At 35.7% G+C, this 25,666-nt stretch overlaps 1 protein-coding gene across 2 annotated transcripts in view; it reads left to right on the top strand.

The window, feature by feature from the left end:
- LRP12 (LDL receptor related protein 12) overlaps window positions 1-25,666 on the top strand; it is a 73,265-nt gene that overhangs the window by 34,377 nt on the left and 13,222 nt on the right. For both annotated transcript variants that reach the window (XM_006729608.3, XM_006729607.3), the window contains one exon: window positions 18,996-19,131. In XM_006729608.3, the coding sequence (XP_006729671.1) occupies window positions 18,996-19,131 (136 nt within the window). The remainder of the gene's footprint in view (window positions 1-18,995; window positions 19,132-25,666) is intronic.

Below are 25,666 nucleotides of genomic sequence, written 5' to 3'. Positions count from 1 at the left end.
CTAAGGACCGCTTTCAAGCTTTTAAAATACTGAGGACCATGTTAATCTACTTGGGCTTCCATAACAAAATACCGTAGGCTGAGTGGCATATATAACAAATATATTTGTTTTCTCATAGTTCAGGAGGCCAGAAGTTCAAGACCAAAGTGCTAGTGGGGTTGGTTTCTGGTGAGATCTCTCTTCCTACCTTGCAAATGGCCACCTTATTGCTGTGTCCTTACGTGGCTTTCATCTGTGTGCAGAGAGGTTCCTGGTGTCTCTTACTCTTCTTGTAAAGTCCCTATGTCCGGGGTGCCTGGGTGGCTCAGCCGTTAAGCGTCTGCCTTCGGCTCAGGTCGTGATTCCGGGATACTGGGTTCGAGCCCCATATCGGGCTCCCTGCTCCGCGGGAAGCCTGCTTCTCCCTCTCCCACTTCCCCTGATTGTGTTCCCTCTCTTGCTACGTCTCTCTTTGTCAAATAAATAAATAAATACATGCATACATACAGACAGACAGACAGACAGACAGACCCTATGTCCTATAGGATTCGATCTTACCCTTATGACCTCATTTTAACTTCATTTACATCCTTAAAGGCTCTATTTCCAAATACAGTAACATTGGGCTTCAACCAATTAGTTTGAAGGAAGACCCAATTCAGTCCATAACATGGACTTCAAAGAATTTTTTTATGTAGGTTATAGCTACTGATATTTACTGTATTTGGAATTAAAACTGAGATATTGTTTTAAAATGTGTTATTTGCAAATTATAGTAATAAATCTATTGCCTGTTTACATCAATAAAATAATTTTATAAAAATGAATTTTCCAAAACCAAAACATCAGTTAAAAGAATGGCATTGTTTTATAATTTTGCAGTCTTTAAAGAATGGCTTAAAAGAATATAGCTGGATTCTCACATCTGTTTCTGCATTCAATCTTTTGTAATATGTTACTTTGTTTGACATATATGAAGACAATTCAGTCTCACACTGATGTGTAATTGAAAAAAGGAGGAGTATTTTAATAGCCTTTTCAGATAATTGTGAGTATTCTTCTTTGCTACTATACCAAAATTCAATAATTTATAGTTCAAACTTAGTTTTGAGTAGAATCTGAAACCATTTTAGTAAACTTTTTGTTCTCTGTTACGTAAAAACCCAGTTGGCCTTTCTTGCCCTTAGGATGGATTTTTTTTTTTTACCATGCATCATTTTTTATTTATGCCTCAATAATTTACAAAATAATGGTGCTCTAAGTTATGCAGATTTATATGGAGTATGAGAGTTATGGCAATTTGGGCAGATCTAGTATTAAGTTCGGAATTTTGCTTCAACTCATCAAGATTAGATTCTGCTTCTTAATTTTATGTTTGCTTGAAAAAAAAAGAAATTAGACTACAAAACTGCTAAGCGTTGATGTTTGTTGAACATCAAAATTACCATTAAATAGATTCCTATTGGGGCGCCTGGGTGGCTCAGTCGTTAAGCGTCTGCCTTCGGCTCAGGTCATGATCCCAGGGTCCTGGAATCGAGCCCCGCATCGGGCTCCCTGCTCAGCGGGAAGCCTGCTTCTCCCTCCTCCACTCCCCCTGCTTGTGTTCCCTCTCTCGCTGTGTCTCTCTCTGTCAAATAAATAAATAAAATCTTTAAAAATAAATAAATAAATAGATTCCTATTTGAAAAAAAATTCAGTTTAAAAATTTAGCCTTGGGGTGCCTGGGTGGCTCAGTTGGTTAAGTGACTGCCTTTGGCTCAGGTCATGATCCTGGAGTCCCGGGATCGAGTCCCGCATCGGGCTCCCTGCTCGGCAGGGAGTCTGCTTCTCCCTCTGACCCTCCTCCCTCTCATGCTCTCTGTCTCTCATTCTCTCTCTCTCACATAAATAAATAAAATCTTTAAAAATAAATAAATAAATAAAAATTTAGCCTTTACACAAACAATGAATCATGGAACACTACATCAAAAACTAATGATGTAATGTATGGTGATTAACATAACAATAAAAAATTTTTTTAATTTAGCGTTTAGAATATGTAGAACCCGTTTTTCATATACTAATTCTGTTTATTTTCTTTAATCTTGACTTTCTACTTGTGCACTTCAGACATATATTTAGAAATGTGTATTCACTTGAAGGGTTGCCACAACAAAGCACCATAAACGAGGTGACTTAACAGAGGTTTATTTTCTCACAAGTCTGGAGGCTAAAATCTGAGATCAGTGTGTTGATAGAGCTAGTTTCTTCCGAGGTCTGTCTTTGGCTCACAGGTAGCAGTCTTCTCCCTGTATCTTCACATGGTCTTCCTTGTGTGTCTCTGTGTGCTAATCTCTTCTTATAAGGACACCAGTCATATTGGACCAGTCAGTACTGCCCACCCATATGACCTCATCTTAATTTAATTACCTCTTTCAAGACTTCAGCCCTGAGTTACAAGAGGTTAGGACTTTAACATAGGAGTTTTGGGAGTGACACAGTTCAGCCTATAACAAAATGTATATTTTAATTGAATGTTTATGCGTCAATAAAATGCTTAATTTCAGAGGTCAGTGATGCCTTATTATGGCTTATTGTTTTTCCTGAAGGTTATTCTTATAAAATCTTTCTTCTTTGGAAGGAGAAAAATAATATGAAATCTATTCCAGTTACACCATTAAAAAAGTAAACAGTCTCAAAAGGTGCTTTCAGATATACAGACTCATTGTGGTTTTGCTGTGGTATGCAGCTATAGAACATGTAATGCTTGATACAGTATAAGCCCTCTGAATTCTGTGCATCCCCAGTTGAAATGAGACCCCCCTGGGGGCTGGTCTGAATGGAGAACTAGCCTTTGGAAGAATCTCTAAATGTAGGACTCTCTTTCTCTTGAGACCAGCAAGCAACAGAAGTGGCTTCAGCTCCTCACCTGCTCTCTTTTTACCTCTGCTACTCTCTCTGACAATGCTGTGCTCTTGTCCAGTCATTCTGTGCATTTTGGAAATTGTACTGACAATTTTAGAAATAATTCTGACTTGTCTCCAGTTAGTGTTTCCAGGTAGTTTCCTGTCCAGATCAGGACACTTTCAGAGTGAAAGGGTACACTATTTGTCATTACTCTGGCACTACAGACAAAACCAGGACTGTCCTGGACAGGGCAGGATATATAGTCACCCTCTCTAATGAATTAAATTCACTTAGCATGTGTTAAGCACCTGATGTGGGCCTTATGCCAAGAAGGGTGGAAGTAAGCAATGAGTAAAATACTCTTGTCTCAAGGAACTTATTTAATGGAGAAAAGAGACATCTGCAAACTGTACCTCTAATGTTGTCTTAATGTGGTAAATCCTATGATGAATAATATGCATATTAAGTAAGATGATGAATTTATAAAAGGCCTATTTACAATAGTGAGTAGTGAATGACAGTATTAATTTTTCTTATTTTATTATGAATAGCACCAGTTGAGAATTCATGTAAATTATGGGAATTATTTTTTCTTTTTTTTTTTTGGACAAATAAATACTATTTTCTTAGCTTGATGTAATATGGGAACTATTTCTGATTGATAATATATTTTTGGTTCTTATGCTTGGGATAATTTATTTCTATTTCTAATCTATTCATTTTTGTCTTCCTCCTCCTCAATCTCTACCAAAAGAGTTAAGTCTTAATCCTTTTGCTGGTTCTTACAGTACAGGTTTTGGCATAAGAAAACATAAATTATCAAAAAGTATATATTGGGTGATTTTAAAACAGGGAAAAATTATTGGATAAAATTTTATTTTCTATATGTTTTTTATTTAGAACTTTCCATTGTCCAGAATTTTAAATTTTACTTATTTTTTTTAAAGATTTTTATTTTTATTTATTTATTTGAGAGAGAGAGAGCACATGAGAGGGGGGAGGGTCGGGAGGGTCAGAGGGAGAAGCAGACTCCCTGCCGAGCAGGGAGCCCGATGCGGCACTCGATCCAGGGACTCCAGGATCATGACCTGAGCCGAAGGCAGTTGCTTAACCAACTGAGCCACCCAGGCACCCCAGAATTTTAAATTTTAAATCTGCTTTCATATCTATGATAAAGGAGAAAAGACAGATGGTATTTTTGTAATTTTGTAAATCTGTGTGTTCTATATGTTTTTTATTTAGAACTTGCCATTGTCCAGAATTTTAAATCTGCTTTCATATATACAATAAAGGAGAAAAGACAAATGGTATTTTTGTAATTTTGTAAATCTGTGTGAATTTTCATGTGAAAATCATGAAATCATATCCTAGAAACTGCCAAGTAATTTAATTGTATATGTTGAGAGAGTAGGAAGGCTATTTTAACATTCTTTTTAAAAAATGTCTAAATCAAATGTCTCATGTTCTTTAAATGTCTAAACTTTTAAAATACCTAAGTTACTGCTCATCTGCTGCATAGAATGAGACATTTTTTAGATTAGATTGATTTATAACAAGACGGTTGCATAAATTAAACTAATCTATTTGACTTTTTAAATTTACTACTTTAAACTGAATTTTACTCTATGATCTGTGATATTTATTTGAATCGACAATTCTAGAAATAATTTGATTATGCCCTCCCTATTACTTACAAATCAAGATTTTTATTTCTTTCACAAATTTTACTTATTTATTATACAAGGTTCACTAAACATTTAGAAAACTTGGAAAAAGAGCAAAAAGATTAAGAAAGTTATCCATTGGGACGCCTGGGTGGCTCAGATGGTTAAGCATCTGCCTTCAGCTCAGGTCATGATCCCAAGGTCCTGGGATCGAGCCCCACATCGGGCTCTGTGCTCAGCAGGGAGCCTGCTTCTCCCTCTCCCTCTGCCCGCCTGTCTGCCTACTTGTGATCTCTCTCTCTCTCTCTCTGTCAAATAAATAAAATCTTTAAAAAAATAAAAAGAAAGTTACCCATTAACCCTGCATTATTAGTATAATTCATAATAATATTTTAATTTATTTGTCCTTAAAAATAATGGTATATGCATTTAAATTATAACTAATTTTGTCTTCTGCACTTTCTATTTAACATTTTATAGACTACATTTTTTTCATAACCATTATTTTAATGCCTGTATAAAGTTTCCATTCAGTGTCTATGTTCTAGTGTTTTTAAACATATCAATGGGTTGTTTCCAATGGGTTCTGCCTAGTCTCGGTCATGTTACAAGGGACATATTAATATATATCTATCCTTTTTTTTATTTCTAAGACTGTTTTTTCACATAGATTTCTAGAAGTGGGAATTACTCTATCAAAGGTCATAAATAATTTAGGAACCTTTTGACAGATTGCTTTCAAAATGGATTGTACCCATTTACACAGCTATCTGCAGTGAGTGAGAACACTTACCTTGGGTATAATCATGTTTTTCTCATTTAACTTTATCTTACTATGTTTCTATTAAAGTCCCAACCTTTTATTTTCCCCAGATTGTTCAGAAATGTAATTGTTTACTTCTACTTTTGATTCATGGCCTAGAGTTGTGACATTGCAAAGAATAAGAGAATGAGATTGGCTTTCTTTTATAGTTAGGCAAAACTACCCTGAAATTTAAAGATTTTCTGGTTGCTAATAGGAACAGATGTTGGAGCTTGCTGCTTTCTCAAATAGAAAGTTTTTACATACGAGGATTAACATGTTATTCCCAATTCATCAGTGATGCAGCTTCTAGATATTTCTACCTTATAACATCTGTAGCTGAGGTTAGCTTGATCTTGAGTCTACTTTATATTTAACATGGAATTTTTTGTAAGGCAAAGCCACATTTCTGGGATCAGAGAAAGAGAATATCAAGTTAGGAAGTTTCTTTCTTGATCCTTGTTTATATTAACTGAATTAGCAGAGTATATAAAATAGATTTCAAGTAGTTTTTAAGTATTGTTCTCCTTTTGTTTTGTCAGAATTTTTATTCTATTAAAGTCATCATCCGGGCACCTGTGTGGCTCAGTGAGTTAAAGCTTCTGACTCTTGGTTTCAGCTCAGGTTGTGATCTCAGGGTCAGGATCTCATGGGTCCTGGGATCATGTCCCAAGTTGGGCTCCCTGCTCAGCTGGAAGTCTGCATGAGATTCTCTCCCTCTGCCCATCCCTCCACTTGCCCATGCACGTACTCTTTCTCTCTCTAAAATAAATAATTAAAAAAAAAAAAAGTCATCAGAGCACCTGGATGGCTCAGTCAGTTAAGCATCTGCCTTCCGCTCAGGCCATGATCCCAGGGTCTTGGGATCGAATTCTGCATCGGGCTTCCTGCTCAGCAGAGAGCCTCCTTCTCCCTCTCCCTCTGCTGCTCCCCCTGGTTGTGTGTGTGCTCCCTCTTTCTCTCTCTGTCAAATTAATTAATTAATTAATTAATCTTTTTAAAAAGTCATCACCTTTATGTTTGTGTATTTGCATTTTACAGTTTATATTTTAGTACTCAAAGGCCTAGCACACTGCTGATCCTATAAGCCTTTAAAACAAATAATTATTAGTTGTGCCTTTTTAATTAGGATATATTCTTTTCTAAATTGCAATTATTTTGCTTACAAATTAATTAGTAATATTTTGCATTAGTGTAGAGCACTGTAGTAAAGTGGCTTTTGTTTTTAACCACTGTTTTAGGCTTAAATACTGTAATGTGGTATTTTGAAGTTTCCCTGGAAGATCATCCAGTCTGATAACACTTCTATTATCCTAGAATTTTCAAATCTTATGAAAGGAAATAAAGCCTAAACTATAATTATTTGATAGCAATTTACAATTATTTTTTAAATACAGAGAAGTTGCATGAGTAAAGCAGCAGGTATAAGTGGTCCTTTGTACCTTTCCTGTGTGACTTTAATATTATTTTCAATTATTCAGTCAAATACTGGACCTCCTACTAAGCTTACTAAAAGAATTTCACCAGTTCTTTTGACCAGTATTATATGGTGTGTCTTTTACCCATGTTTTAAATGAAGAAAGGGAGGAAAGTTTATTATATTTTAGGTGATACTGAACCCATTAGGGTTTTTAGGATTTCAGAATATAAAAAAATAGAACAATGTGAAGCCAAGAAACTGTCCTTCAAATGAATAAAGTGAGTATAGAATACAAGACAGAGTACATTTTTTAAAAAATAATACACACACATAGTTTAGGATACTATTAATTTTTAAAGGCATTGCCTGGGGGCGCCTGGGTGGCTCAGTCGTTAAGCGTCTGCCTTCGGCTCAGGTCGTACGTAATCCCAGGGTCCTGAGATGGAGCCCTGCATCAGGCTCCCTGCTTGGCAGGAGGCCTGTTTCTCCCTCTCCCACTCCCTCTGCTTGTGTTCCCTCTCTCGCTGTGTCTGTCTTTGTCAGATAAATAAAATATTTTTAAAAAATAAATAAAGGCATTGCCTGTGTTCAGAGAGTTTATTTATGAGACATTTAAGTTTCTGGAGTAGAGCACTCCCTGAAACTTTCAGAAAAGTAAGTAATGGTAGTATTATAATTTTATGTATTACACTTTTATATGTAGCATTACATAGTATATAATTAAATATTACTTACAATGTTTTATTATACAATAATATATTTTATATGAAGCATAGTTTATATTATATAATCATAATATTTCGTTTATTATCAAGTCTTTAGTGAAACAGTTGCATATTTATAGCAAGATTATTATATAATTTTATATTACGTTATTATAAGAAGCAGTAAATAAATTCAGCATCAGAACAGTAAGTGTGAGCACCCAAGACCTTCGACAGAACAGGTTGTAACCTGACAGCAGTGTGTGATGCTTAGATGGTGGAAGTAAAACTCACCCACTCGAGTGAGTGGGCCAGATCCAGTGAAGGTATAATACGTTGCATTCAAACATTTGACATTTTCTTTTCTATTCTGTAACTTTGAAAATAATTCTTTTTCTACTTTGAGAATAATTCTTCAAAGTGTGATAGCGTGTTAATTATTTGTGATTTTGCTAAGGCCTGAATTTGAATTGGATGTACTGTGCAGCTTTTGTGCAAAAGCCAGTCACTTGGCGGATGAGCAGGGTAGACTTTGGATTTCAGTTGACTAATAGTTCCATGTCAGTTAGAGCTGATTTGATCTTAAACTACAGTACTGGAAATACAGTATCCAGAACAAAGTAGATAGAAGTTGTTGTTGTTGTTCTTCTTCTTCTTTTTAAGATTTTACTTACTTGAGAGAGAGAGAAAGACAGAGAGAGCACAAGTGGGGGGGCGTGCAAAGGGAGAGAGGGGAGCAGGGAGCCTGACAGGGCCTCCATCCCAGGACCCTGGGATCATGACTTGAGCCAAAGGCAGACACTTAACTGACTGAGCCACCCAGGCGCCCCTGAAGTTCTTCTTTACTCCTCTTTTAAACACACTCTGGATAGTATGTTTATTTCTGGGTATCACTCTTGACAAGACACTAAGACTAGAACAGTCCTGGAGAAGGATGTGCTTATACTAAAAAAAACTATGTCAAAGCTGATAAAAATGGCTTAGAAAAACCATGAACATCAAGGCCAATTTATGTTTGCTCAGGTGCTGATTTCTGCTTTGCCTCTTCTATTTTTCTAGCAAGAATCACAGTAAACTTCAAAATTAATATTTTTTCCCATTCAGGAAATGAAAGTAGTAGCTTGCTTAGCATTTTAATCTTCTGTAGTACTTAAAATTGGGAAATATAGGTACCATATCAATAGTTTTTATGCCCTTAACAGGAAAAAAATTGCCCTTTTATGCCCTTAGAAAAATGTATAAAAGGTTGAATCTTCCACCATTTACCTTATCTTATGCTTTGCTGGCAAAACTCAGAATTACTCTTACTACTTAGAAATTTTAGGATAAAGCTGCTTGGATAGTTTTATTAAGGGTACTCTCCTTATCTTATTCATATTGTGCCATGACCCTATTGGAACTGGAAAAACTGTATGGGTTTTTTTTTTTCTGTTTTTCCTCCTTTTTCTATATTTTGTGCCTCTTTTGACTTTTTAAAAAATGTATTTTATTTTACTGCCATGTAGCCCTTGATCATTATTTGTTTGTTTGTTCTGGACTTTAGTGACCCTCAAGAAACTAAGGAGTTACCTGCCTTGATTAGAGCTAAAGACCGCATGAAATATTTTGGTCCTCAAAAAAAACAGTATTTAAAATAATAGGAGGGCGCCTGGGTGGCTCAGTCGTTAAGCGTCTGCCTTCGGCTCAGGTCATGATCCCAGGGTCCTGGGATCGAGTCCCACATCGGGCTTCCCGCTCTGCGGGAAGCCTGCTTCTCCCTCTCCCACTCCCCCTGCTTGTGTTCCTGCTCTCGCTACGTCTCTCTCTGTTAAATAAATAAAATCTTTAAAAAAAAAATAAAATAAAAAATAAAAATAAAAACAAAATAATAGGAATAAATACATTGCTGTGTTCATTCTTAAGTGTCTGTGCTAATGCAAAGGAATATTCATTTAATTATAAGCAGCTAGATGTAGGATTTCCTGCTCAAAGTAGAAATGTGTGATTTTTAGTAATAGGTTTGAAAATACTGAGAGTCCTGAGTGTGAGTGATAGATTTAATATAAATTTTTCTGCTTGTACTGATCTTACCTTTTAAATAACAATTAAAAACCTTCCCATCTTAGACTAGTAAATATTGCTGTTAGAGTGTTAGTAAATATTTCCATAAAAGCGGAAGTTCAGTTTTCTGAGTTTCTGAAAAAATTGGAATAAAATGTAGAGTAAATCTAAGGGAATACTACCCATGTCCAATCTTTGTCTCCTTCCAGTTCTGTCCACCCTCAGTGTGCTGACTGTTCTGACATTTATACTATGTGAGACCTCAGCTCAGATACCAGGTATTCACGGAGTCTGGGCAACAAAAGGTCAAAGAAATCAAGACATTGGGATGGGCAACAAACCCAGTCAAGTTGCAAGAAGAGAACTTTCAAACTGAAGTTGTTTCTTCCTAACGATGGGCTTCTTTTGTTTCCTATGGAGGTTGCCAGGGCTTAGCTGTGTCATAGAGGACAGCCTGACACAGGGCCACTCTTGCACCTCATTCATCTTTGGATTCTGATGCTCACTTGAGACTCGCCCGGTGTTCTCAGTGACCCATAGACTTCATACTCAACATGCTTGCTTTCTAAACTGACTGTCTAACATTAAGAATACTACCATCTTCTGTTAGTCCTCCAGCTTTCCCTGCCTTTCCCCTTCTCTGTTCCTCTTTCCTTTAAAATACCTCCTTCAGCCTTCACTACATCCCCTTATTGCTGCTATTCTACCCCGTGCCTTCAACATCTTACCTATAATTAACTCCTGTGTGTACATTTTCCTTATTAAAGGTAGGTCCTAAAATACTCTTCCAAAGAAACCAAGAAGGAGATTAGTCCTGCCTTCAGTCACTACATAGATTTGTAGTAAATAAGAACCAGTGTTTAGAAGTTTTAAAACCTTTTCTCTCTGTGTTAATACAGGACCGAGAGAACTTTTTTCCAAAATAAACTACTTTTATCTTTACTGAAATTCTGTTGAGGCAGCTCCCTCTGTCTTCCTGATAATTATTCCAGGTGTCATAGGGAGTTCTCTAGGGCAGTAGTGTGTCTTAGTGGCTAGGACTGCAGCCTCTGAAGCCTGCTGCCTGGGTTCAAATCCCAGTTGTGACACTTACTAGCTTTTTTGTGATCTTACGAAAATCGATTTCTCTGTGCCTCCGTTTCGTTCTTGTCTGTTAAATAGGAATAAGAAGAGAATTAAATAGTACTAAGAATTAAAAGGAAGTACCTGAGAGGCACCAGGGTGGCTCAGTCGGGTAAGCATCCAACTCTTGATTTCAGCTCAGATCATGACCTCAGGGTCATGAGATGGAGCCCCACATTGGGCTCTGTGCTCAGTGAGGAGTCTGCTTGAGATTCTCTCTCCCTCTGCCCCTCCCCCACCTAAATAAATAAATCTTTAAAAAAGAAAGAAAGTACCTATTAGGCAGCAACATTATTATTAGTCATGGAATCCACAGGCCTGACCACACACTCCTCCCTTTGATTGTATGCACCGTCCTTCAACTCATGAACCATAAACCTCGGACTTGCAACAAGAATCTCATCTTCAGCCTTATGCACCACACTTAACCTTTAAGTTTCAAAGTGCTGCCCTTCTCCTAAATTAACTGGACCAGTAGGTGTCTGGTTTTCATGCTAATCATCTGTCTGCATATCCTAATTTTCCATGTCTCAATGCCTGGTATTGCTTGTGCAGGCACAGTCTTTTCCCTATATCATGTGATTTCATCAGCCTTCAGAATCTTCTTTCTCACACCCTATGTGGCCATTCAGTAGTCACCCTTTGCTGCTGCTTTATCTAAGAGATGGCGTTTTTGTTTTTTTTTTAAGTACATCTGTTTCCATTGGAATTAATTTCTTCTTGCTAGTGTTTTCAACATTTGGAATTGCTTTTGTATTATCAGCTGCAATGGAGTTAATATTTATAAAACACCATACTCTGAAAAATGAGACAGCCAAATCATAGTGACCGCCACTGACTATAAATGCCGTCCTGTGCTTATAAACAGACTGAACATGCTCTTGCTCGTGTTAGATAGTGACACTTCCGTGAAGTAAAAGTTTACAGGTTAGAGGAACTTCTTAGCTGACCTCTGTGCCTCACCAGTTTCTTTCTTTGCATCACATCACTTCTCTTCATAGTAGCTTACATTGGCTTGACTGGTATCTACAGAATTGGGTCATTAAATTTTTCTGATTTGGAATGTGCTCTTTCTTTACTTTGGCTCTGCCTACTTCTGTTTTGTGAAAAAAAAATGCTGTGTTAATAGTCTGGTAAGCCCTCTCTGTTCTATACCAATATAATGCAGGCTTTTTGTATGTGTGGCTCTTTGTGTCTGTTTAATAATACCATATGCCCATATGATGCATTATTTATAATTACTTTAAAGTGTATTATATCATTCAGGACTATATTGTTTTGTATGTTCTCATAACTGTTTATATGTTTCTCGGACTAAATGAATAAGCATATCTCATTATTACAAAACTGCAATTTCCATGAGAGCATTAATTCTCTACATGCTTTTTTCGTGTGCTTTACATACGTATTTTAGGTACTTCAGTGGTCAGTAAAGCATAGTTGATTTTTCTTTGCATCTCAGTTTTGTGGTTTATTAAAACCAAAGGCCCAAAGATTCCATGTCACTTTTAGTCTAAACTACTTGTAGTCATAAAGTGTCAACTCTTGTCAGTTTTGAAAAGAAACCCAATTCTTCATCTGTAGAACAGGAAATTGTCATTTTTGTTTCCTTTTACAGGTAGTTCAGTTGTTTTTTGTTTTTCTTTTTTTAAGATTTTATTTATTTTTGACAGAGAGTGTACAAGCAGGGGAAGCAGCAGGTACAGGAAGAGGGAGAAACAGGTTTCCCGCTGAGCAGGGAGCCCGATGCAGGGCTCGATCCCAGGACCCTGGGATCATGACCTGAGCTGAAGGCAGACGCTTAACTGTCTGAGCCACCCAGGTGCCCCACAGGTAGTTCAGTTCTAATCATAAATTTCCTTGCCTGCCTCTTTTTTTCCTCGGGCTTTAAAACCATGAAATCTCAAATTGAAGGGCAGTTTCTTTGACATTATTTTGAAGTCATTCTCTCCTCTCCTCTACCATGTGTCCTGTGAAATAGAGGTTATTTGAACACTTCCTATTTTTTAAATGATTTCTTTAAATTTGATAGTTATGTTGCATTAATCTAGCTTAAAACCATAGTTCTTTGCTTTTCTTTGACATTATTGAAATGGTATCAAGTTAAATATGAAGTCTTAAGTATTTCTCAGTTTTGTCATTTTCTAAACTATGCAGTGAGATCTTTGTATTCTAAACCTGAAGACTAATATCAAAATCTTATTGAGAACACCATCAGAGAATCTCTACCTATTCATTCCTCAGTTAATTCTCCCTTTCTTAATTGATAACAAACAGGATAAGTTAAAAACTGTAGATATTTAGTTTAGCCTTTGAGTATAGCTTAACCACTAGCATTATAATAATGCCATTTTCTTTCATTTTTTTCATTCCAGTTGTCCTCTTAGAACCACTATGAATTAAATAGGCTTTTTAGAGCTAATCAGATAACCTAATCACTACATAATTGTATGGAGAAGATGCTCTCCAAGTGGAAAGTTGCAGTCTTTTGAATGAACATTTGGAACCTCCTTAACTTGGGAGTTTCTGTTTCTGAAGTTATGGGAAATTTATCAAAAGTAGAAATAATGAATTATCATCATCTAAAATACTTGAATGCTTGTTTATATCTAAAGATACTGACCAGAGTAAATTAGGTAGATATGTTTTTTGTAGATGTTTGTATTCCAAGAACCAGAAGTGATACCGGTTGTTAAGAGGTCTATTAAGGAATCAAAATGAACAAAGACTAAAATATAAATCATTTCTGGAAAATCTCACAATCTGCTAAATTAAACACTAAACTAACAGGGCTTATGAGAAAAGTAGTGTTGGTACACATCACTTACAACTATGTAGCTTTGTAAGGATAGCCCTGACAAAATAGCAATCCAAATGCTAACAACAGTCAAGTATCCCTGACATGTATACCTAGAATCAGTCCAGACTTTGCATCTGTATCTTCTGGGCTTCCTACTTACTCCTTGAAGACATTTGCTTCTAGGAGAACAATTTAATCAAAAATAAAAATATAATTCAGGGCACCTGACTGACCCAGTTGGTAGAGCATGCCCCTCTCGATCTCGGGATTGTAAATTCAAGCCCCACATTAGATGTAGAGATTACTTAAAAATAAAAAAAAATTTTAAAGATTTTATTTTTAAAGATTTATTTATGTATTTTAGAGAGAGAGCATGTGCATGTGAACTGGGGGGCGGGGGGAGGTAAAGGGAGAAAATCTTAAACCAACTCCCCGCTGAGCATGGAGCCCAGTGTGTGGGCTCGATCCCACAACCCTGAGATCATGACCTGAGCTGAAACCAAGAGTTGGACACTTAACCAACTGAGCCAACCCAGATGCCCCTAAAAAGAAAATCTTTAAAAAAAAAAATTATATATGTATATAATATAAATTATATATAATTATATATATATAATTCAGAGATAACCTTTATTAAAATGTTTTGTTTTGTTTTTATAGCAGAGAAATGTCTTCACATCCCCATCTGTACTTGCAACCTCCCAAGATAAACTAATATAGAAGAAAGTCAAGCAGTTCTTTAAGCTAGTAAAGTAACCACTTGGCAATAAAGGAAGGCCATTCTATAGGGTTTTTATATTTTTTCTTAAACTGTGAAAGCACCCTCTTCTGGATACTTCAAATCATTTACATGCTAAAAATAAAATTGATCACAACTTTGCATTATACTGACAAGATTTCTCTATTTGCCTGTTATGTATTAACTAATTCTCATTGCAGAATTAATCAGACTATAGCTAAACTAATTACGTATAAGCAGTAGAGAAGGAATGGGTAGAATAAATGTAGATAAAAGAATGTCAGGTTTGGTATATCCCAAATTGGGAGTATAGTCAAAGCCTGGATGGATGACATTCAAACTAGCAGAATTATATAAATAGTTTAGTTCAAAACAAAAAGAGATTCATTTCCTAAAGCATTGTTTTGTGGGTATGTATCCCAACCTTATCCTTACCCTGGCTTCTGCCCATGTCAGATAACCAGTTAATTGGTGGCATAATTTCTCATTCTTTCCAGAGCATAATGGTGCCCAGTACATATTAAACGAATAGTCACTGGCTCTTTCCCACTTAGTCTGAACACATCTCACTACCGCCATTCCAGGCATTACTACCAACCAGTCTGACTTGGTATATCATGTGCTGTTATTTCTTGACAGTTCATTGTAATCCAAGCAGTGTGCTGAGTCCTTTACCATAACAGTTGTATTTAACCTTTGTAACACTAGGTGGTGGGCAGTGTTTTAATCCCTATTTACAAGTGAGGGGATGGAGGCTTAAGTATTATCAAATTGATTGTAACAATAACACCACAGATCTTTCATATAAAAAGATATAAAATGAATAACATTAATAAACTAAGAAAAATTGAAATTACAGTTGATGATAGGTACTTGAGCTGAAGGGTTACAATGAGTTAGGAATGGGAAATCATTAGAAGACACTGAAATAAGGAAAAAAATAGAGGACTCAGAAAAAGTCAATTGGAAGACTGGGGTAGATGTTGGGAGATAAAGCAGGCCTAAGAGGTGATAAAGGCGGTCTCAATGTTTGATTTGGAAATTTCTAGTTTTAGTCGCTGTTAAGGCCTGATTTATTTCCTATGCTTGGAAGTCCTTGAAATCGCCTGTAATATTAAAGTAAATTTCCTTTTTATTTGAATTAGGTAAAGTGACTGTTCCTTTAACCAGCTGATGCCTAAGACAATAAAGATTCAGAATAAAGGATAAAAAGAAAGATTTGGGACATACACACCGTTCTGATCGTGTTGAATTTGAGGTTGGGATGTCCAGTGGGCGTTTGACTATGCAAAATCTCTGGGTTAGAGATCTTAAACCCATGAACTGTAGAGCATAGTTGAAATGGTAGGAGGGAATGAGACCTTCCACAGAGAGTGAGGAGAGCAGAAGGCTTAGGAATGAACTGCAAACACCAGCCTAGGCAGAAGCTGGCTGAAGAGGATGATCTAGGACTAGAGAACTGACACAGACCAGTCTGAGGTAGGAGGTGAACCAGGAGAAGTGATGTCAGCAAAGTCAAAGTACTAGAGTATCAGGAAAAAACAAATCCCTCTTAGATACTCCAGAGAGATCAAGTAGGATGGGGATTGAGCATCCCTTCGATTCAGCAGTGAGGTCAATGATGGTTTTGCCTGCTAGCAAGGTTTTTATGACATTAAGAATTGGAAGTCTGGTTTCAGTAGGCCAAAGAGAAAAAGAAAAGTGAAAAAATAAGGAAAAATTTATGAGTACATCCTGATGAGCCATCAGAAATGTAGTAGAGGGCACCTGGGTGGCTCAGTCGTTAAGCGTCTGCCTTCGGCTCAGGTCATGATCCCAGGGTCCTGGGATCGAGCCCCGCATCGGGCTCCCTGCTCAGCGGGAAGCCTGCTTCTCCTTCTCCCACTCCCCCTGCTTGTGTTCCCTCTCTCGCTGTGTCTCTCTCTGTCAAATAAATAAATAAAAATCTTAAAAAAAAAAAAAAAGAAATGTAGTAGAAATATATCTTGATGATGGGAGATAGGGTGGGCATGATTTAGGGCTAAAATAGACCTTAAAGGTATTCAAATAGCAACCTCTTATTTTAACACATAAGGAAGCCAAGACCCAAAGAGGTTTAGTAGTTCACAATATGACAAAGCCAGTAAATGGCAGGTAGAACTGATAGCATCTAGATCTTATGATTCCAAATCTACCCAGATATATATATCTTAACCCAAATTCTTAACCAAAAAGGGACAGAAAACTTTCTTAATGGTTTCTAATGTTACTTCCTCTTGGCATTTGAATTTATTCTTTCTTAAATAGAGAAAGGAAGAAGTTATGGTTGTTCTAGAGTATATTTATCTACATGCCCAATGTATTGCACATGCAAAAAATGTGTTGATAAAAAGTCACCGGCTGGTTTTGAAACTAAATGCCAAACTCAGTCATGTCACAAATGTGCAAAATTAAATCAAAATATGTGTTCATAACCAATTAAGGGAGAAACATGATACTATCATTTTGTTTTTAAAGTACTTATTGAATTAGAAATGTACTAAATCTTAAAATATCCATTCTTATTTATGAGTGGTGTATCTTCTCCTGGGGCAGTTGTATGAAAAAAAATAATCACGATAGTATTTTTGAGCATCCATATCAGAACATAACTTAGTTTTTGGTATAAGAGCACCACCTATGGGTTTCTCAGGTATTCAGGGGGGAGAAATTTAAAACAAAGCCTAATAAAACCTAATGAAATTCTTCCTAGCTTTTCCCCTATAAGTACTCTATCCATTTATTTAAAGGCTAACAAATTGTCTGCTTTGCCATAAGTTATTCCTACCTGGTTTTTACTTTAGTATACTACTCCCAAATGCTTTGGCAAGTGATAACGAAGAAAGAAAAAGTTCTGATAAATTACTTAGGGTATCTTTTCTTTAATTATGATGATGATAATTCATTAGAGCAAAGTTAAAAGCAAACCGCTGGCACTTCATTGTCAGTAAGCTCACATTTAGGTAAATTTAGTCTTTTTCTAAAGTATCATTCATCAAAATGTAAAAAAAATTATAAGGGAAATTTTACTCTTAATGAAATTTAACCAAAAAAAAATTGGAAGCTTCAACTCTGAGTGGGCAATAAGATCTGTAGTAGGCTCTTGATATATTATATCCTTGTATTCTGTGTTGTGAGTCTGTTTTCTAACAGTGATTGAAAACAAGATCCCTTTGGTGCAATGTACCTAATTCCAGGGTAGACCCATTTTAGGCATGAACACTTTTTCTTCAGTAAAGTATACTTTTAAAACCTAGATTCCATTTTTTCTTTAGGGAATGGGTTATTCTATAGAAATAAGGATCGACTCTTTCAGCAATATAGCTTGCTTTATTTTGATCATTATAGATAAAAACTTTTTTAAATTGTATAGTATACTTCTTAGCATTTTAACCTTAACTGAATGGACTGTAACCTCTGTTACTAAAAAAAAAGGGCCATTTTTAAAAATTATAATTGTAATAGGGATACTTGCCTATCTATAAATTGGGTTAACTAACTTTTAAACTAACAGCAGAACTCAAAAAGCATGGAAGTTTAGGCCACATATTACCCCAGGCACTTTGCTTGCAAGGATTCATGTATTCATTCAATAACTCTTTTAGCTAGGCATGACTACTAAGTATTATGAAAGGAGAGTCTTCTCTTACCTTTTGGAAGATAGGCAGTATTATACATGTTCTGAGTTGTCATGGTTTTTGAGTTCAGCACATACTTTTTTTTATTCTGAAAATTGCCCCCATTACTTCTGATAACTGTCTCTGGACCCCTGGCAACTATTTTCCTCACTTTTAATTTGCTGCTTCTAATCTGCTGCTATTTTAATAATCAAATAATCTAATATGTTGAAATTACATCAAATAAGAGGTTCTAAGGTTTTAAATTTTACTGAAAACTTAAAACATTCATCATGTATTTTTTTGTAGCCCAATGACTATTTTTTAAATTGAGGGAGAATAAATTGTCACATTATCTGCTGACCTCTGGATAGGTAAGGTGTGAACTGTATCACTCTGAAAGTTCAAGATAATGCAAGGAGAATAAACCAGGAGAGTGTTGGCAGTAGTTTAAGCTTATTCTATATTTCTTCATAATATTCAAATATCTAATCACATAATGATATTTTAGTCACCTTTTCAAGCCTTTATTTTAAAATAATTTAGGATTCATTTATCTCCCTGTAATAAAATTTAGAAACATTAACAGAATAGATTAAAGAACTACTTTGCAGTAATTTTGAAGTATAGTGCTTTGCTGTCTTTATCCAATCATCCACTAACTTCGTAACAATCCAGCATCTTACTATTGTGTTTATATGTGCTTTCCTTTCATAATTTTGTTCAGAAGACAATTTATATAATAGTCTTTTAATTTAAAGTCGAAAAACCAAAATTGTACTCTTAAGGATCTAAACACAGTAATTCAGTAAACATTGAACTTTATAGTTAGTTTATAATAAAGAAAATGAATTTAAAAGGTGAGTTTTGAAAAAAGATAAATGGAACAAGTTGATTAGCCAATAGCCATGGCTAAAGCTAGTTATCCTGACTCTTAAACTGTTATTCAAAGGTCCAATATGAAAACTTCTGTGCCTCCCCCAAATATGTACTTAATTAGAATGAAATACTTTGACTAAAAGGGAAGAAAATAAAATCTCTTCCTGGAATAATAAAAGATCTTTAAGGTTGATGTTAGCATATTTTATTGTGTATGATTTGATGCCTGAAGTGTGGGGTTTTTTTTTTTTAAATAAACACTGATTTACTTCCTGCTTTGTTTTAAAGTATAATAATTAGCTAAGATTGCTTTGGCTTCTTCCAGCTTGTGGAGAGACACCAGAACAAATTCGAGCACCAAGTGGTATAATCACAAGCCCAGGCTGGCCTTCTGAATATCCTGCCAAAATCAACTGCAGCTGGTTCATACGGGCAAACCCAGGGGAAATCATTACTATAAGGTAATTCTGATACCTTTCTGAATTACTATATATTACAAAATATAAATTCAGTTTCCAAGTATCATCACTCAGCATGCAGTTATATGAAAAGACAGTTTTCTAAAAATGTAATAAAATATAGTTACCAATACCATATTAAGGTCCTTCCCCTACTATAAGGGTATGTGTTTTGAGTATTTTTCTGATGGTGATAATGGATTTCCACTGAGCCACCCATGTTCTTCTAAATCCCCTTTTAACAAAAGGTGCACATTTGCAAAATAGCTTATTAGGAACAAGAGTGTAATCTTTGGCTGTGGGACAAATAAACAAAACTCACTAATCCACCTGGAGATCCAGCCCATAACCTTAGTCTCATTAGTAGAGTCCTCTCTCTTAACAAGCTAAAACATGATGGTAGTGTTTTCCTGTGTGTGTGTGTGTGTATATAAGACTTGAAATGAGCTGACAAGGTGTCTAGAAAAATCTCTTTTTTTATAACTTTGAAACACAAGAACTTTTGTTAAGAATACAAAATGAAAGAGGCTCCTAGGAGAAATAAACAAAAGTTTAAGATTATAATAAATATAAATAAAAAAGCTTAAGATTCATTTTAAAAATATTTAAAGTTGCAGAAAAGCACTATGGGGATAAGATACTAAGGAGAAAAGATTCGGTGGAACTAGATAACGCTTGCTTAAGGAAATTATATCAAGGCTATTAGAAAAAAACTTTGCCGGAAGGGGAGAAAAAGAAGACAGTACTGTGCCTTGACGAAGAGCTGAGGCCGGAACGGAAAGAGCAGTCCGAAATCATGGCCTGTGGCAGAGGCAGTGCCCGCAGCAGCACAAAGGCGTCCTCGGCGTTCTCTCACGGGCAGCGTCTTTGTGCGGAGAAGCATGGGATTTCAGATTTCGAAGAGACCTGGCATATCACAGACTCAAATCCCTTCTTACATTTTTACAAAATAAGATTGTGAGTTTAGCCTACTTTTGCGGGGGTTTTTGAAATATAATTAGCGTAGCGTTCTGTTAGCTCAGGCGTACAACGTAGTGATCAGCAGTTCTCTACGTTATTCGGTGCCCACCGTGATAAGGGAGTCAGCGTCTGTCACCAATGTTACCGTAATATATCGACCACATTCCCTGTGTTGTACTTTTCATCTCTGTGACGTACTTATTTTACAACTGGAAGTTTGTACCTCTTAATCCCCTTTGTCTGTTTCATCCATCTTCCTTATTTATGTCCCTTAACTAATGAGACAACCAGTGTCTCTTGAGAAACACAACTGTGTTCAGTCCCCCTTTTTCTGAGGAAGCCATAAAACAGGCGCCATCTGGTTCGTTTTGCTCTAGCCCGTTCTGCCCCAGGCCACACCTTCTGGAACACTGAAGCTGAGCTCGTGTAGAAACTGTTCTCTGTGAGAAGTGTGATTCTCTCGCCTGATGGATTGCTAGCGTGTGCTGTTGAGGTGATCCTTCTGCATTGCCAGTGTTGGGACCCGGACAATATGCCTATTTTCTGTTACTTATAATATGACTAAGTATAAACATGTTTACAAAATAGCATTTTTACCATAGGGATTCCTCGTATTGGATTTCTTTCGACATAAAACTAGAGTTTTTAGAGATTTTTATCTTTCAACCTAAAAATCCAACCCCAAAATTATATTTCCCACCTACCAGCTCAGTTCCATAAAACTTGGAAATTCTCGCCAGCACGGAGGAGGCTACATGGAATACTGCCATTTGGTTCTGATCATGTGTTGGGCCCTTGAGATTTTACAAAGAAACACTAAAACCAAGCACAATACTAAAATGCAGAACAAAATTAGAGATAAGCCATACATCTAAAAGAAAATTTCCTAAATTCCAGAAAAAGTTGATGAATTTGGATTTACACAGCCTAATGAGATCAGAAAGTGATTTTAGTAATTGTCTTAGTTCCTACTGAAATCATTATCATTTAATACCAAACTTTAAAAAGATCTACACACACACACATACACACAAAGACAGTCAAGTTTCACTTGTGAATATTGGTGTAATCTTAAATTGTTCAAAAGAAATTTAATTTATACCATGATCAGATGCAGCTCATTTAGACATAAAAGTGAGTCAATATTAGAAAATTCTAAATTAATTTACCATATGAACAAGTCATAGAAAAAGTATATGATTATCTAGAATAGAGAGATGTTTTAAAACATTTTGATAGGGGCACCTGGGTGGCTGAGTCAGTTAAGCATCTGCCTTCAGCTCAGGTCACGATTCCAGGGTTCTGGGATCAAGCCCTGTATCAGGCTCTCTGCTCAGTGGGGAGCCTGCTTCTCTCTCTCCCTCTGCCTGCCTCTGCCTACGTGTGCTCTCTCGCTCGCTCTCTCTCTCTGTTAAAAAAATAAATAAAACAGGGCGCCTGGGTGGCTCAGTTGGTTGAGCGACTGCCTTCGGCTCGGGTCATGATCCTGGAGTCCCGGGATCGAGTCCCGCATTGGGCTCCCTGCTCGGCGGGGAGTCTCCTTCTCCCTCTGACCCTCCTCCCTCTCATGCTCTCTGTGTCTCATTCTCTCTGTCTCAAATAAATAAATAAAATCTTTAAAAAAAAAAATAAAATAAAACATTTTGATAAAAAGAAAGCATTCATTCCTGAGTTTAAAATAAAATTAAAATCTAGATAAAAGAGGGAAACTAAAATTTTATGAACGATGTATAAGCAATAACTTAGAGCTCTCCTTATAAAACTGGTTAAAGATTGTAACATGAAGGCATTTTTACCTTACTCCTCTCCCTTGAAACTTACCAAAATCAACAAAGGCCGTCTTAACAAGAGGAGACAGAGAATTGGATTTTAATTCCATGCTTGAAGCCAAGGACTGGAGTCAGGGTGTTTTGCTCAAGAAAGAAGGCTTAAGCGGGGCGGGGGGATGGGGTAACTGGGTGGTAGATATTAAGGAGGGCACGTGATGTAATGAGCACTGGGTATTTTATAAGACTGATGAGTCACTGAGCTCTGTCTCTGAAACTAATATACTATATGTTAATTAGTTAAATTTAAATAAAAATTTAAAAAGTTTTTTTAATTAAAAAAAAAAATAGAAGGCTGAAAAAAACTTGCATTAACCACTAACCACTGCCTGAACTTATATGGGGCTGAAAACTTAAAGAGGTGGGAGGACATACCATTACAAATAGGAATTTAACCAGGCTACCTGCTGACTCCACGACAGGATCTGTAATGCTCTGAACCACCATGTAAAGACTGTTCTGGAATGGAGACCCAGGTGGATGTAGCTACAGAACACAGACGGGGGAACACAGAAAGAGGGTAGATTAAAAGGAGAGAGAGAGAACCAGAAAAGCTTCTACAGAATGAGCATTATTTCTGGAATGTATGGAAAATATTAATACTAACAAAAACAGCCAACAGAGTCCAAACACAAATTTACTCCAGACATGATAAACTTTATTATTTTGTTTTTGTTATTTTAATTCCAGTATAGCTAACATACAGTGTTATATTAGTTTCAGGTGTACAATATAGTGATTCAACAATTCTTCACATCACCCAGTACTCATCACAAGTACATCAGGACTTTTTCCTTAACATTTTTTATCCTGTGAACACTTTGGTAGTTAGTGAAACCTATAGATCCTTTCCTAGAATGTTTTTAAACTCAGAAATCATAATACATATTATTACAAAGGGAACCAATTATATTGAAGTATAGCTATCAGATATTTTTACCAGTTTGTAATATAGTAATATATGCTTATTAACATTATTAGTAAGTGATCGTCCTAACAGCTACTGTAATTTCAAGGTGATTTTCAGTGTAAATAGTTATTCTAGATATCTATTAAAACTGGAATGTAATATGTAATTATCTGTGATTTCTGCTGGTGACAGAGTGACAGGTATTGTAAATACTATCATGATTTGTTGTTTATATTCATAAGTGAAATGCCAAATTTCAGTTAGAGATTAGTGAAAATAAGGTTGTAAATATTTCCACCAAATCTGAGAATTTGAGAGGAGAATAGAAACACTGAATACTCTTACTTGGACTTTATTAGGACAAATGTATGTTTTAGTATTTGAATTACAACATCTAAAGGTAACTACTGAAAAAACAGATAGCAATCTTGAGTATATGGTAAAGTAAAAGAAACGTAAAAAAAAACCAAACCTATGAATACAAAAGAACACAGGAAAGGAGGAAAATGAAAAATCTCCCCTAATAGAAGGGGTGTTCAGTAAAAAACTCATTTAAATTTAAAAGACCATCTGATCAGGTTTATTGGTTTGTTGATTGGTATGATTCTCCTATAAAGGGCTTCTAAGAACATACCCAAAACAAAACAAACACAGTTTAGTAAGGGGTGATAGAAAAAGATAAGCTTTGGAAATACTGATACAAAAAGAAAGCTAGTGTAGGAAGATTAACATTAGATGTAATTGAGCTTATAATATTAGTAACAAATGAAATAATGCACTAGGAAGTTGGAATCATGGTAAACTTTGTATACCTCATAACATAGCCTAAAATACATGCAAAGCAACAAAATATGGAGAATTACCAAGTTTGACTGATCCAGTTAGTGGAAGTTAATAAACATACCTTTAATCAGAATTCAATAGATTAAACAAAAATAGTAAAGATAGAAGATTTGATAAACAAAAATTAACAAGCTTGATCCAGTAGGAACATGTATTATATATGTGTATGTTTATATTATTTCAATGAATAGATAAAATACATTGTTTTCAAAAACATATGGAACATTTACAAAAAAATTGATTATAAAACCACAAAGGAATTCTGAATTCCATTTCTAAGACTTTGCATTATTCAGATTGTGTTCTCTGACCACAATGCAGTTAAATAAGAAACCACAATAAAAAACTGGGAGGAAATAACAACGAAACCCATGTGTTTGAAAGCATATTCCTAAATAACTCCTGCACTAATGCTGAAAATCACAGTGGAACTCATAAAATATTTTTAAAATAACCATAATGAAAATATTACATATTAAATCTGTTGGAACACATTGATAGAGTACTTAGCGAAAAATTCACAGCTTGAATGCATTGACTTAAAAATAAGCAGAATGGGGGCGCCTGGGTGGCTCAGTTGGTTAAGCGACTGCCTTCGGCTCAGGTCATGATCCTGGAGTCCTGGGATCGAGTCCCGCATCGGGCTCCCTGCTCAGCGAGGAGCCTGCTTCTCCCTCTGACCCTCCCCCCTCTTATGTACTCTCTCTCATTCTCGCTCTCTCAAATAAATAAATAAAATCTTTAAAAAAAAAAAAAAAAAATAAGCAGAATGGGAAATAGATGAACTCAGCATTTACTTAAGAGTATAGAAGGAAAACTATAGGGTAAATCTTTTTTTCTTTCCCCAAGATTTTATTTATTTATTTGAGAGAGAGAGAATGAGCAATCGGGAGGGGCAGAGGGGGAGAGAGAGAGAGAGAAGAGATTCCCTACTGAACAGGAAGCCTGACACGGGGCTTGATCCCAGGACCCAGAGATTATGACCTGAGCCGAAGGCAGATACTTAACTGACTGAGCCACCCAGGCGCCCCACTACATGGTAAATCTTAAGTAGAAAAAGTAGTAAGGTAAGACCAGAAAATATGAAATAGAAAGAATAAACAATAAGATTCAATAAAACAAAAACTGGCTCTCTGGAAACCTTGGGAAAATAAACAAACCTCAAGGCAAGACTGAAGAAAAAAGAGAAAAGGTACTAGTAAGAATGAGCAAAAATGTCTATAATTATAAATACAATAATAGAGACTTTCAAAGTCATAAGGGAATATTAGGAATAGTTTATGGTAACACTGTTATATAGTTAGATGAATTGGACCATTTTCTAGAAAATGTATATTACCAAAATTGATTCAAGAATTGATTCTTCACTAAAGAAATTGAATCAACATTCAGAAAAAGATTCTAAACCCAAGTAGTTTTACAGGCAGGTGTTAGTAAATGAATAGATAAGGAATTCCTTAACCTGATAAAAGGTATCTGTTAAAAAAATTTTTAAACTTAATATTGAAGTTAATTTTAGTACCAAGGGCCAGGATGAGAATGCATGCTTTCACTGCTTATACTAGAACCCTGAGTCAATGCAGCAAGACAATAAATAGAAATGAGTAATATGACAAATGGGAAGGAAGAGATGAAACTCTCCTTGTTTGCCAATACTGTGCTTATCTCCATAGAAGATCCAAGCAAATATAAAGCCCACAGATATGAAAAAAAAATTTTAATGTAAGAAAGTACTATTTGCAGCTTTGTAACAAATTTTACTATCAAGATAAAATGATAATTTCTACAAAAATTTAAATTACCAAATGTGACTCAAAAGTGTAGGGAGAGCTGATTACTAAAAAAAACATGAAGAAATTGAAAATTTCTACCCTAGAGCTATACTTTAAACAGGCACAGGGCACAGGTTTGTGATCATTGTCTTTGTTATATAAACTACAGTGAAACATAAAAAAAGAAAACCTGAAAACTAATTTTACTTTTAAATGTATTTTAACAA

The sequence above is a fragment of the Leptonychotes weddellii genome, chromosome 4 (assembly GCF_054177405.1).
Source record: "Leptonychotes weddellii isolate Sample4059 chromosome 4, ASM5417740v2, whole genome shotgun sequence".
Lineage (NCBI taxonomy): Eukaryota > Metazoa > Chordata > Mammalia > Carnivora > Phocidae > Leptonychotes > Leptonychotes weddellii.
Note: the sequence above shows the minus strand (reverse complement) of the source record. Positions and strands in the feature narration are given on the sequence as shown.